This window comes from Leptopilina heterotoma, unplaced genomic scaffold, assembly GCF_015476425.1.
Source record: "Leptopilina heterotoma isolate Lh14 unplaced genomic scaffold, ASM1547642v1 Lhet_13, whole genome shotgun sequence".
NCBI classification, from domain to species: Eukaryota; Metazoa; Arthropoda; class Insecta; order Hymenoptera; family Figitidae; genus Leptopilina; species Leptopilina heterotoma.
In genome coordinates, this window is record NW_025110848.1 from 1242911 (window position 1) to 1257417 (window position 14507).

At 22.7% G+C, this 14507-nt stretch overlaps 1 protein-coding gene across 4 annotated transcripts; it reads left to right on the top strand.

Annotated features, from left to right (window-relative positions):
• The first annotated feature begins 2401 nt into the window (after positions 1–2401).
• LOC122512937 (feline leukemia virus subgroup C receptor-related protein 2-like) lies at positions 2402–13549 on the top strand. 4 transcript variants are annotated; one of them, XM_043629084.1, is made up of 8 exons: positions 2402–2668; positions 8564–8795; positions 9925–10156; positions 10520–10757; positions 11045–11256; positions 11618–11721; positions 11809–11919; positions 13099–13548. In XM_043629084.1, exons 2-8 carry the CDS (start codon positions 8578–8580, stop codon positions 13421–13423), a joined length of 1440 nt encoding a protein of 479 aa, XP_043485019.1. In that variant the 5' UTR covers positions 2402–2668; positions 8564–8577; the 3' UTR covers positions 13424–13548. The 4 variants fall into 4 exon arrangements, with proteins under 4 accessions (XP_043485019.1, XP_043485018.1, XP_043485020.1 ...); XM_043629083.1 differs by lacking the exon at positions 2402–2668 and adding an exon at positions 3083–3122 and having other exon boundaries at positions 13099–13549; XM_043629085.1 differs by lacking the exon at positions 2402–2668 and adding an exon at positions 5613–5631.
• Positions 13550–14507: the final 958 nt, after the last annotated feature.

The window sequence follows — 14507 nt, forward strand, 5'->3', positions numbered from 1 at the left end:
AGTATAATAAGAATTGATTAAGACCGGAAAATTATTTTTTGTATAGTATACAAATTTTATAATTAAAGTTATATATAATTTTACTATTTTTATTACATTATACTAGATTCTTTATTATTTTTCTTTTTTTTCTCTTTTCTTTTAATAATATTCAGTTTGTCTAAGTTTCGATATTGGGGAATTTTATTTTTTCCAGTTTGTGTGTATGCAAACATGTGTGTTTCTCTTGAACACAATCTCTGTAAAGCTATGTCACGTTACAATGAGCCAATTTGTATAAAGCAGTTCCAAATCTCGACTGCTTTAGGCATCCTTGATTCACGGACGAGTTAACAGTAACTCCGACTCGAGTGTACGTGGAAAATTAGGTGCAGCTGAGCGTACAGATAGTTTATAATATATATATATATATATATATATATATATATATATATATATATATATATATATATTCATTTTTGGATAGAACTAGTATACGAATATTTGATTGCCAAACCATAAACCGTGGAAGAAATGATGATACCTCAAAATAACTCACGTGTGACATTATATACAAACATGTGCTAATTAATTTCTCATCATCTGCCTTTCTTCTCCAACACGTCGTCTCTTATCGAAAATTCCCTTCCGTTCCTCTAATTTATCATAATTTTTATTTTACATTTCATTTTTTCTTTCAAAAACAAATATTTTTACATACAGTTAGTTACAGAAACTTTCTTTTTCAAATTTAATGAAAATTTATTATTTTTTTTCAAAAATATGATATTTCGAAATATATTTCTTCAAAAATACGATTTTATTATTTCAAAACAATTTTTAAAAGAAATAAAATAAAATTCTTTCAAATATAAAATTTATTACAATGAAATTGGTCAAAAAATTGAAAATTTGAAAATTATTCCATAAAAGAAAAAATTGTATTATAACAATTGACATAATGTGTCCTCACTTGAAGTTAGTGTTGTTGTTATTCCAATTTTTTGTTTTATAGCTCGAATTTCTATGTCAAAAGTTTGACAGTTAATTTGTAAATAATAAAATAAGTGGAGTAGGAAAATTTAACTCCAATTTCAAAAACTCAATAAAGAGGTACAGTTGTAATTTTTAAATAAGAATTTTGTTTTTTCTGAATGTTTAATATCAGCAGGAAAATAATTGTCAATATTTTAGTTCTTTACAAAATTAACGTGTTTATAGAAATAAAATTATTTTTTAAAATTATTGTTTAAATATTATTGGCTGAAAAAAAGAGAAAAAAATTGCAACTAGAAAAAAAAACTTATTTGGAAAATCTCAGTCCTCATACAATAAGTGGAAGAGAGAATGCAGAAAATGCATGTAGAGAAAATCTCCCTTGGTACTTATATAAGTGCGCACTAATTGTTGGAACGAATCTCGAGTATGCCGAGTCGTAGTCGGCAGTTTAGGTATGTTAAATCAAATTTATTTCCTCTCTCTCTGTCTCCCTTGCCTCGAGAATAATCACGAGAAAATGTGAACGCAAATAGCCGCCTCCTTTGGTGAATATGAACAGAGTTCATGTTATTGTCTCTTCAGCATCCCACCGCACTAAATTTGTTTGCGCCCTTCGCATTTTCTTTACCCTATTATCCATTTTCTCTATTTTCAGAAAAATTCTCTAAACAAAATGAATGGAAAATTAGAGACAAAAAAATTTTTTGCATAATTAATTAAATATTACTAATTAAATTTTTTTTTGAGTTTCGCGCCAATAGAGTTCTTAAAATTGCCGCCTAGATGGCATGAAAATTCGCTCATAAACGAAATGAAGCAAATCATGAAAAATTGCTTCGTTTCATTAAAAAAAAAAAATCAACAGTATTGTAAAATGTAATAAAAAATAAATTTAAAATAATTCTTATTAATGGATAAATTTATACCTAGAAAATAAAATAGAGGAAAAAATATAATTTAAAATCAAATAGTTTTTTTAATTTTAAATATATTAACAATAATTTACTGTAAATATTTATTATTCACGAAAGAAGAAAATAATTTACGACTACTATAATTTGAAATGACCCTGCAATTACTTGACTGACCCTTATTCGAATTTATTTGTAAAACGCCTAAATTATCGAATAAAGGAGAATATAAACGTTTGATAGCTGACTATTCAGTGCCTCGTTGACCGCATATCTCTATTCACGTGAACTTACATAACACTCCTGATAAAAAAAAAATGACAAATTCTATTATTAATTTTCCATTCTTAAAAATTTACACATTTTTAAAATATTTATTCTTTTCCAATTAAATATTATTAATTCTTACTTTGAATTTTGCGAAAAATTATCCCATTTTTATGACAATTTTTCTTTTTTACTGATAAAGAAAAATACATTTTTTTTCATCAAAAAAGAAAGAAAAAAAGAAATTATGCTTAAAATCTTTGATAAAACGAAAACAATAATATTTTCATGGGGAAAAATGCTTAATTAAAAGTGAACATTAGTATGAAAGTTTTCTTCTAGAAATGTGCGCTTCAAATGCCTCAATTAAAATGAAGCGAGAGTTTAAAATCAAGTGGAGAATGCTTGGTGAAATTGTAATTGGATTTTCAAACTGCGTTGACTCACGCTCTGCATTATATTAATTATAACGTCAGTTGCCATGGTTTTATTATAGACATCTGGATTGAATGGTAACGCATACAGATAATATCTACTCCACTAGTGCGTTATATTCCACAATAATATTGCTTATAAATTCAGATCCATCAATAATACATATATATAATAATAATAATTTCAAATGTCTGATGCAATTCTACCGCAAAAATTTTTCTATCTTAAAATCTTTACCCTAATTAAAGATATAGTTATTACCAAATTGTATAAATTCTATGAACAGCATAGACAAAAAAACCAGGGGAAATTTCATCTACTTTGCTAAATTGTTTAGTTAATTTTCCTGCAACATAAAAAAAATTTATTTTAAAAGAATTTTGCAAAGTAAAGATGCTGATAAATTAAAATTTAGCTAAATAAGACTTAAGCAGCAAAAGAAATATTTTTCTAAACAGATAAATAAAAATTCTGCTAACTAACAACGAGGCTAAAAAAATATTCTGATGAATGGAAACGAAATTAAGAAACGTAAGAAATACTTTATTAAATAAAAATTCTGCTAAATAGCAACGATGTTAAAACAAATATTCTGCTGAATAAAAAGTGAAGTAAGAAACGAAAATAGCAACGAGATTCAAAAAATATTTTGCAAAAGAAAAAATTCTGTTAAATAAAAATGTACTTAAATTAAAATTCTGTTGAATTTGAATGTATTTAAAAAATATTATATAAAATAAAAATCCTGCGAAATAAAAGCGGAATTAAGTATAAAAATTCAGCTCAATAAAAACGCTTTATAATATAAAAGTTTACCTAAATCAAGAAGAAAAAAATTTGTATTTATAAAAATTCTTGCAAATAAAAATCAGCTAAGTAAAACTTCTGCTAAAAAATTCCACTAAAGACGTGCTGTTTAATATAAAATTTTGCTAAATGAAAACCTAATTGAAAAAATTCTTTTAATTATAAACCTGTTAAATAAAAATTCTGCTAAATAAAAATTGTCTACATACAAATTCAGTTAAATAAAAATTCCTCTAAAAAAATTATGTTTTAATATAATTCACCTGTTAAATAAAAATCAGCTAAATGAAAAATCAGCTAAGTAAAACTTCTGCTAAAAAATTCCACTAAAGACGTGCTGTTTAATATAAAATTTTGCTAAATGAAAACCTAATTGAAAAAATTCTTTTAATTATAAACCTGTTAAATAAAGATTTTGCTGAATAAAAATTGTGCTAAAAAATTCTGTTGAATTTAATAATTTTGCAAAATGAGAACTTTATTTAAAAAAATTCTATTAAATAAACACCTGCTAAATAAAAATTCTGCTAAAGAATTGTGTCAAATTTAGTAATTTTTTAATATGAAACCTATTTGAAAAAAAATTTTTCTGCTAGATAAAAATTCTGTTACATTAAATAATTATTCAAAATGAAAACTGTGTTTGAAACAAAATTTTTTGTATGAAAACCAGTTAAATAAAGATTCTGGTAAAGAAGTAGCTAAACAAATAAATTTGAACGAGTTTAAAAAATATTCAGTTAATCAAAAATTCTGTCAACTAAAAACATAATTAAAGAAATATTTTGTTCAAACGAAATGTAAATAAGAAACGAAATTAAGAAATACCTTCTTAAATGAAAATTCGGCTAAATTAAAATATTCCTAAATGAAAGCAATGATAGAGAAATATTTTTTCATATAAAAACGTAATTAAAAAAATAACTTGATATGTAAAAATTAGGCTAAAAGACATTTCATTTATAAATATATTCTGCTAAATAAAATAATAAATAAAAATAAATAAAATTCCGTAAAATTAAAAATCTGTTAAATATTAACATATTTTAAGAAATATTTTGCTAAATGAAAATTCTGCTGAATAAAAAAGGAAGTTTATGAAATATATTGCTAAATAAAAAAAACTGCCTAATTACAGACGTGGTTAGAGAACTATTTTATAAACTAGTTTCTACGAAAAAACGTAGTTAAATTAAAATTCTTCTAAACATAAAAACAGTTAAGAAAATATTCTGATAAATAAAAATTCCGCCAATCAAAAACATAACTAAATTTAAATTTTAAAAATAAACATAGTTTTAAATTTTTATTAATATTAACGTAGTTAAAGAAATATTTTGCCAAAGAAAATTTTTACTAAATAAAAAAGCAGTTTAATGTAAAATTTCTATTAAAAAACATTCTTTTTAATAGGTGATTGGATATAAAATATTTAAGGAAGAAATATTAAAGGATTACAATATTAAAAGAATTACAATATTCAATTGAAAATACACATATAGTAGAATTTATCTGAATACATGAAACAAATAGCAGAGATTAAAAAATAAAAGAAACTTTACTCATTGGATATACAATCTATAAGTTTCTATTTTCTGTCATTTTATATAGGGATTATTTATTAATCTCGGTAATAATTATCAAAGGAGAAAATAGAAAATGGAAAAGAAGAAGAGAAAAAAAACTTCACTAATCCCAATATCGCTAGTATTAAAAAGAAATTTTTAAATATAAATACCCCGAAAGAGTTGTATATTGCATACACTTAACTGGTACACGATATACCTAAATGTACGAACAATATTTTTAGAGCCGGGAAAAATTGTATCGTTGAATTTACATTGGAAAATTGTAGGTAAATGGAATATTTTTCCTATAAAGTAGAAGGAGATAAGGAAAAAAGAAAAAAGAAACGATTTTGAGAGAGAGAGAGAGAGAGAGAGAGAGAGAGAGAGAGAGAAAAGGAGAGAATTATTATTCTGTATTAGAAAAAACATGCATTCGTTTTGAAATGAATGTAACAATAATATTTTTATTTCTTCTTTTTTTCTTTAGATAATTTTACAGTGGGAATATCGCATTTGATGACAATTGGCTAAATATTGAGTTAATATTCGTCCAAGGCTGGGAATAAAGAAACTTTTATTAAACCTCAATTGAGGCTCCGGATCTTAAGAGGGCACACGCGCGAACACACGGCAAATAAGTTGGCCCCTGGAGATAAAATTTTGAAGTTGTTCAAAATAAATTTTAAATTATTGTTTCTTGTACAGAATTTCAAGGCGAAACTTTTTTTTCTAATAAAAATTTTTTATATAATTTCTCGTTTTCACGTAAATTGAAAAAAACGTGATTTTTGAAGTTAAGAAATTTTCATGAATTTTTGACTTCAACTCGTGACTACTTCGTTAAATATTAATATTTTTCCACGAAATTTACACACAATATTCTTCAAACTATTCCAAAAGTTAAACAATATTTGGAAATTCAAAACAAAATTGTATGTCAAGGTAAATAATTATTTAAATAATTTTGTCGGAAAAATGATTCTCCTATTTTCAATTGAAAAAGTTGAGTGACGAATTTTCGTTTTCGGAATTTTGAAAATTAGGCTAAATATTTAACAAATAAATATTTGGCTAAATATTTAACAAATAAATATTTAACAAATAAATAATTGGCTAAATAATTAACAAATAAATACTTGGCTAAATATTTAACAAAAAAATATTTGGCTAAATATTTGACTAAATATTTGGTTAAATGTTTGGTTAAATATTTAAAAAATACATATTTGGCTAAATATTTGTCAGGTTTTGGCCCTAGAATGGTATATTTGTTTTCCTAATAGAAAAAATAATTACAATTTCGAATAATATTGATTTTAATTATTTTTTTTATTAATCAGAGGAAAATGAGTGTTATTATAGTGATATAGTTTGAACATAAGGTTTTGAGATGGGTCCTGACTATGGTTTGAAGGATAGAGATGAGATAATATCCGCCGAATGCCAGGATCGGAATATTGTCGGCCTACCAGGCAGCATAATTTCCTCTTAGAACAATGCGGGTCATGGGACACGTTCTAGTTTACCATTTTGCGATAAATTACTCTCTAGTTCACTGACAAAACAACTCGCAATTTTATAATTAACGCTAATTATGATAAGGTCCTTCTTGAAGTGAAATATTAATGATAAAGAATTCATTGCATGGAAATTTATATTAAAACAAAACTAAAAATTCTGCTTAATAAAATCGCTTTTTCATGTAAAAATTTTGCTAAATGAAATCCTAGTCGAAAAAAATTCTTCTACATAAAAATTCAGCTAAAGAAATTCAGTTTAATCTAATAATTTTGATACATGAAAATCTTGTTGAAAAAAATTCTTCTATATATGAAAATCTGCTAAATAAATAATCTGATACAAAATAATTCATCTACATAAAAACTCTGCTAAATAAAATGATTGTTTAATATAAAAGTTTTGCTAAATAAATAGCTTTAAATAAATAGCTTATTGAAAAAAATTATTTTAAGTAAAAACTTGTTAAATAAAAATCCTGTTAAATAAATAATTAGCTACGTAACAATTCAGCTAAATAAAAATTTTGTTAAAGAAAATCTGTTTATTTTGAAATTTTTTATATGCTAACCTGCTAAATAGAAATACTGCTAAATAAAAAATCTGATACAATAAAATTCAGCTAAATAAAAATTCTGCTAAATGAAAATTCATAAAAAATGCTACTTAATAACAAAATTTGGCTAAATGAAAACCTAGTTGAAAAAAATTCTTCTTTTTCAATACTTACTAAATAAATATTCAGCTAAATAAGAAATCTGCTATATAAAACTGTAATTAATTAAAAATTATGCTAAAGAAATTCTGTTTAATCTAATAATTTTTATGAATAAAAACCTAATTGAAAAAAAATCTATTTAATAAAAATTTAGTTAAAAAGAATTCTTTTAAATAAAAACCTACTAAATAAAAAATCGGACACCAAAATGTTCATCTAAATAAAAATTCTGCTAAAAAAATTTGTAGGCAAACTAATAATTTGCTAAATTAAATTTTACTCAATATTTTCTTAACTAAAGATTCTGCTAAATAAAAAAGGAGTTTAATATAAAAATTCTGCAAAAACGTCGTTAAAGAAATATTCTTCTGAATAGAAGCCAAGTATAAAAAAAACTACAAAATACAAATGCGTTTTAATAAAAATTCTGATAATTAAAACCTCGTATGATAAAATATCTTTTAACTAAAAAGTCTGATAAAAATAATCTGCTAAATGTACAAGAAAATATTTAAAAATTCATTGTACGTTAATTATACCTCGTAAAACTATAATGTGTATAATTACATAAAATTCGATGGAATCAACATTTTTCGATATGAAAGACTAACATTTCTGTCATTGGGAAAATTTTTACGACTATCAATATAGTACGTCAATTCAAAATGAACAAATAATCTGAAGTTTAAAATTAATTGAAAACAATTTTCTTTTCCTATGTGTTATATATAACATTTTACACCTTACCATTTCTTTTTTTCTTTCAATGTTGTTTCACTTTAAACCAGGGTTACATCCAGTTTTTAAAATATATGTTCATAAACGACTATATTGTATTATCTTAACTAAATAACTATATTCGAAGCATTTTTAAAACTGATAGTAAACAGAATACCTTGATAAAAACAACTCGTTCCAATAAACTTTTTAAAATACTCTTATCAAAGTGTACACTTTACAAATGAAGCAAGGAAGTCTTAATATACAATTTTAATTTTCTATCTAATATCGTAGTCAGTAAATAGTAAATGCAATCATACATATATACTTTTAACACATTATCTTTAAAAGAATTTTTATTTATTTTATCTTTTGTCAATTCATACTTGTAAAATACTGAATTTTCATTTCAATTTTACTATTGTCATTCTAGTATTCTAGTATTCTAGTCAGTAGAAATTATATAAGAAATTTGAAAAAGTAAAAGAATAAAACAATTTAGTGGATTTTTTAGAATAAAAAAAAAAAAAAAATGAAAGTGTGTTAATCAAAGTAAAAAAAAATAACGTATGAATTATAAGGTTTCAATAAATAGTGTATCGATTAAGAAAAACGTTATTGAGATTTAATGTTCCTTTAAGATTTTTTATTAAAAATGACTGACAACGAAAATAATGACAGTCACGTTTTAACTTCGTATAATGATGTAAAAATAGTGGAACGAAATAATATTAAAAGTGAAGTAGACAAAAATTTAATGAACGTTAAAGTTTATAAAAAACGATGGTTTATATTATTCATCTTCTGTCTAAGTTGTGGGATAAATTATATCTCATATGCACAGTATTCTATTATAACGAACATCGTAACAAGGTAAAGTTTAAAATTTTATTTCTTTCTTAATATTTATACTTTTCATTTTTTCTTTTTCAATTATTTATTTATTATAATAATTTCTAAAGAGAACTTTTTTGTATTAAATTTCTTATATTTTATATAATATATAAATTATTGTTATTACTAAATTATTATTATTATTGTTATTATTAAAAAAATTAATAATCAAAAAAACATTAATAACAACATTAATGTGTTATTAAATACAATTAATATACTAATAATAATTATTAAACGTCATTGTTTATTATCGACTAATGATAATAATAAATTACCTTCATTCGAACTAAATTCAAAATATTATTTATTTAAATTATAAACGGGTTTACAAAGTTGTACTCTTTAATATTTATTATTTAAATATTATAAACACTATACTGTTAATCAAAAGAATAAAGAAAATTTTTATAAGCATTATGAAATAAGATTTAACATTGTTTTGGAAAATAAATAGTTTTTTATGCTGGCAAAGAGAAATTTAAACGTGAATTCTATTATTATTGATAGTAATGATATATCATTATTATTATATTAAAATTATTCATATTATTAAATAGAATTAATATCATAATATTCAATAATATAGGTAATTATTGTTATTAATATAATTTTTTTGACTAACAATTACGTAACATATGAAATAAATTCAAAATATTAATATAAATATTATTAGGTATTATTATATTATTCTTAATATTGTCCTATTTGTTTTTGTAAATAAAATAAAAAATAAAAAAATATTTTTACTGTTATTATTTATTGTAATTAATTTTTGCAGAATTAAAAAAATTAAAAAACATAATTACTACTATCTTTTAAATTGAGTTTAATATTATTTACTAATTTAAATTAGTGACTGACCTTTTGCTTTTGAATTAGTAAATTATTAAATTTTACTAATAAATAGTAATTTCTACTAATTTATTAGCCAACTTATTTATAATTTATATAATTTAAATTTCTATTTCTATAATTTTTATAATTTAAATTTTAAAGTTCGAATTTAAAAAAAATATATTAAAAATTTAAAAATATTATGTCGGTCATTGGGTTGAAAATTTGACAATAAACCCATTTTGATAATCAGAGGAATTATTCATTAAAGGTACTATGGCGTATCAACAACGGCGGTTGAATGGACAATGATGATTTATTTGCTTATTTATATACCTCTAGTAATACCAGCAACGAATTTTTTTGAAAAAATAGGATTAAAATGGTCCATGATATTGAGCATCGGTTGCGTTACTATTGGATCATGGATCAAAGCATTCTCAGTGGCACCTGATAGATTTCATATTGCATTTATTGGCCAATTTATTAGCGCAACAATGATGGTAAAAATTATTTTCATTTATAAAATTAATTAAATGCAATATGTAATATTTAAATTTTTTATGGGCAGCAATAAAACTTTATATTTAATTAATAATTATAATTAGTGTAGTACTCAATTTTGTGTATAGTAATTAATTCTTTTCAATTAATTAGTGCGCAGAAATTTATTCTATTTAATTAATTAGTACAGAAATTTATTCTGTTTAATTACTATTTAGTTAGTATATTGGTTACAATTAATTATTATTCTGTTAATATTATTATTGAATTATTAATTAGTTATTAAATTGTTTTTTTAAAAAAAATAGTAAAGAGATAAATTATTTTGTCAATTGTTATAATAATATTAATAAAAATTTCAGGTATTTTATGCTTCTGCACCAACTCGTGTTGCGGCAAATTGGTTTCCTTCCGACCAAGTATCGACGGCAACCTCTCTTGGCATTTTTGGCAGCTTATTAGGCATTGCCTTAGGTTTCTATATTCCTCCAATTGTCATTAAAAATCATGAAAATTTGGACAAAATAGGAGAAGAAATGCAACTTCTTAATTATATTTATTCAGGCATAACAACAGTGACGGCTGTCTTCGTAATTGTTTGTGAGTTTCTTTAAAAAATTACTTAAAACAATTTATTTATTTATTTTTTTGAAATACTCTAAATTATTTTTTAAAGAAAGCATTTTAAAAATAAAATTATTATAAAAAATGTATTAAAATTATTTTTTTATAATAATTTATAATAATTTTTTTAAAATCTAATTTTTCTTAGTTTCCAAATTAGTTTTTCTTAAAAATAAAATGAGATAATCTTTCCATATGACAATGAATTTTATACGAAAGTTATAAAAAATAAAAAAAAGGAATAAAGAAAATCAACTTTTTAGTTTTCAAAGAAGAGCCAGAGCTACCTCCAAGTGCTGCACAAGCACTTTTAAAGGTCAATCGAATCGAAAACCAGGATAGTTTCATTGCACCATTGAAAAGACTTTTCACGAACAAGTATTTTCTACTTTTATTCAATTCACATGGTTTGAATGTTGGTGTTTATAACGCCACTGCAACATTGCTCAATCAATTCTACATCACGCACTTTCCTGTACGTATATAGAAAAAAAATATTTTTTTAAAAAATTTAATTATTATTTTTCATATTTCTTTTCGAAATATTTTTAATGTTTTTAATATTATAATATATAATACAATAACTATAAATTAAATTAAACTAAATTAATTTAAATTTAATTTAAATTCAATTTCAATTTAACATAAATTTTTGTTTTTAGATCTAGTTCTGATTTTAATTTTTACCTAAATTTGAATTTTGACTTTAAATTCAATTATAATTAAAAATTTAAAAATTAGTTATTTGTTTCATTTTTTTTAATTATTAAAGTAATAAATTACTTAATATTAATTAATAGAGTAAATAAATAAATAAATCTTGTTTAATTGTATAGAATGGAGAGGAGGAAGCAGGACAAATTGGTTTACTTATTATCCTCACTGGAATGCTGGGAGCTGTGTGTTTTGGGCTTTTGGTAGATAAAACCCATAGATACAAGTAAAATATCTCTTTTATTGATAAATAAATGTAATTTTTTTTAGAAAACTTCAATTTTATAAATATTTTTTACAATAACTTTTTCAGATCGGTTGCCATTGTTGCCTACTTCTTGAGTTTATTGGCACAAATTCTATTCGCAATAGCACTGAATGTCGAAGTCAAGTGGTTAGTTTTTGCATCAGGAATATTTTTGGGGTCAGTAGACAACAATTTTTAATTTAAAAACATTAAAAGTTTATTGAAAAAAAAGTTTGAATAGAAAATTTCCTTTTAATAGAAAAGGAAATCCTTTTAGACTAATATTAAAAGGAAAATCCGCTTATAGTAAAAGGATTCCTTTTTACTTAAGTGAACTGTTTATGAGTGTATAAATACTTGTCAAGAGATCCAAAAATTTATTAATATATTCCGATTTTATTTAATTATTATTATAATCAGGTATATTAATCACAATTATTATTTATTAAATTATTAATTAATAATAATTAAATTATTAATATTTTCAAACTGTTGCTGATTAAATTTCCAGTATATTTTAATTATTATTATATGATTTTTGTTTTCTAATTATTATTTAAATTAAATTATTATTATATATATGGGTGATTCTCCACAAAGTGGTAACTTTTTAAAAAAAAATTAATTTGTTTGAAAATTTCTTATGTAGATCTTTTTAATAAAGCTTGAAAATAATTATTTTGTTGATATTTAAATATATCAAAATATTTAAATACAAATAAATTTTTATCGATCGAGTAGGTACTCTATCGATCTATGGTAGAGAAAATAAATTTTGAAATAAACATAAATACTTTCATAGAAAATGGCACATAATTTTCACTCACGTTACACAGGAAAAATATGTTTGAATTAAATATGTTTTATAATTGAATTACATGTAATTTTTATTGAATCAAACTTATTATTTTTATGTTGAATAAAAATTATTATGTTTAATTAAAAAAAATTTGGTTGACTGTATAACAAAGATAATTATGTTTCATTCAAACATATCGTTTAATATTAATATAATTAATAAAATAAAAAAAAAATATAATAAAAATATAGGTAGTGTGCATATTTAAAAATAGCCGGAACGGGGTCCAACCCTGACTATGTTCCCCTAATTATTAGCAAAATCGTGACTAACTTTTGTTGCAGTAATTAGTAAAAAAAAAATAATTATTAGTAGAAAATTACTAATAACTAGTAAATAATTACAACAATAGTTAAATTTCACTAATTGAATCAATTATCAAAAATTTCAGTTATTTTGAGACCTAAATTAAAAATAAATTTAATTAATTTAAATTTATACAGTAGTATTATTATTTATCAAAAGAATTCTAATAAAAATATTTCTTTCTTCTTTAGATTCAGTTTGTCAGGTTACTATGCATTAGGATATGAATTATGTGTGGAATATACATATCCGGAATCAGAATTCATGACCGTTGGAATTCTAATTGTATCGTCCGATATATATGGCATTCTTTTGGTGACAATTCTTGGTGAACTGTGGACCGTTTATGGAGAAATTGTCGCACACATTGGTCTTTGTTCTGCTCTAGTGATTGGCTTTATTATCACAATTTTCACAAAGGACGAACAACGTCGTGAGAATGCGAGAAAATCAACTTTATACACAAATGTATCAACGAGGGAAGAAATTATAAATAAACAAAATTCTAACATTTAGACAAGTCGATTTTTGTGATAGAAATAAATTTATTTCTATATTTTTTTTTATTACGATTTTATTGTATTTGATTTCAATTTTGTTATGTTATTAAAATTAAATTCCGTTATTAAAACTTTATTGTTTATTAATAAAAACGATGAGATAATCGATCACTCCGAATCAGGATTTATTGTTTATTAAAATTTTATTTTGTTTTGAAAATTTTTTTTTAGGGTACTATTCTTCTATTGTATTATAATTTTCGTTTTTCGAAAATTTATCATTCTTTCAGAGAATTTGTAGGAAATTTTCGAAATTAATTACAATTTTCACTAAAAAGTTATTAAATTAATTTTTTTTAGATAATAATCCTCGTTTATTAAACGACTAATCGTCTATTTTACGGTAGATTCTCATCGCCATCTGCGTCAAGAATGAGAAAGGATGGTTTGTAGAATCGTCGAAACTATATATATATGTATATAATACGAAACGGCATTTTCCACCAAGAAAATAGATGTGTTATCTACAGAAACGCCAAAGTTGCATTCCTCGGAGAAATCAAAATCTCATTTAATCGTATAAGATTTCGATTTTACGATAAAGCATCGACGTAATGGGAAATAATGTGCACGAATATATAATACATAATTATCAGTTTATTATAACTCGAGATGTTATCAATGAAATTCTAAATATACTGTTTTATCAATTTTTAACTAAAAAATTTAATTTCAATCATAAATAATTGTAAAACTTGAAGACTTTAATGTTTCAAGAAAAAAATAATTACTTCATCATATGAGAAATCTCGGTTAGTATATTTGTAGGAAATGAAAATAATTTTTTATTTTTAAAAATATTCTTTTTCGTTTTCTATTCCCAGCTGAAAAAGTTTTATAGAATTACACTAGAATTATTCTATATAATCATTCTATAAGAATTCTAGTGAATATTCTATAAAATTTCACTAGAACGATTCTATAAAATTTCTACATGGATTCTATTAAATTTTAGTGATATTTAATTAGAAAAAAATAAAAATTAATTTTAAAATAAAAAAATAAATATAAATTTTGTGAAATAATTTTTTTAACATTAT

Bases quoted from the DNA above. Each gene is read 5' to 3' on its own strand.
- LOC122512937 (XM_043629083.1), top strand. From the start codon at position 3,098: ATGAATGGAAACGAAATTAAGAAAC. The intron at 10,758-11,044 runs GTGAGTTTCTTT...TCAACTTTTTAG, and splicing joins GGCTGTCTTCGTAATTGTTT to TTTTCAAAGAAGAGCCAGAG. The intron at 11,722-11,808 runs GTAAAATATCTC...TAACTTTTTCAG, and splicing joins GATAAAACCCATAGATACAA to ATCGGTTGCCATTGTTGCCT.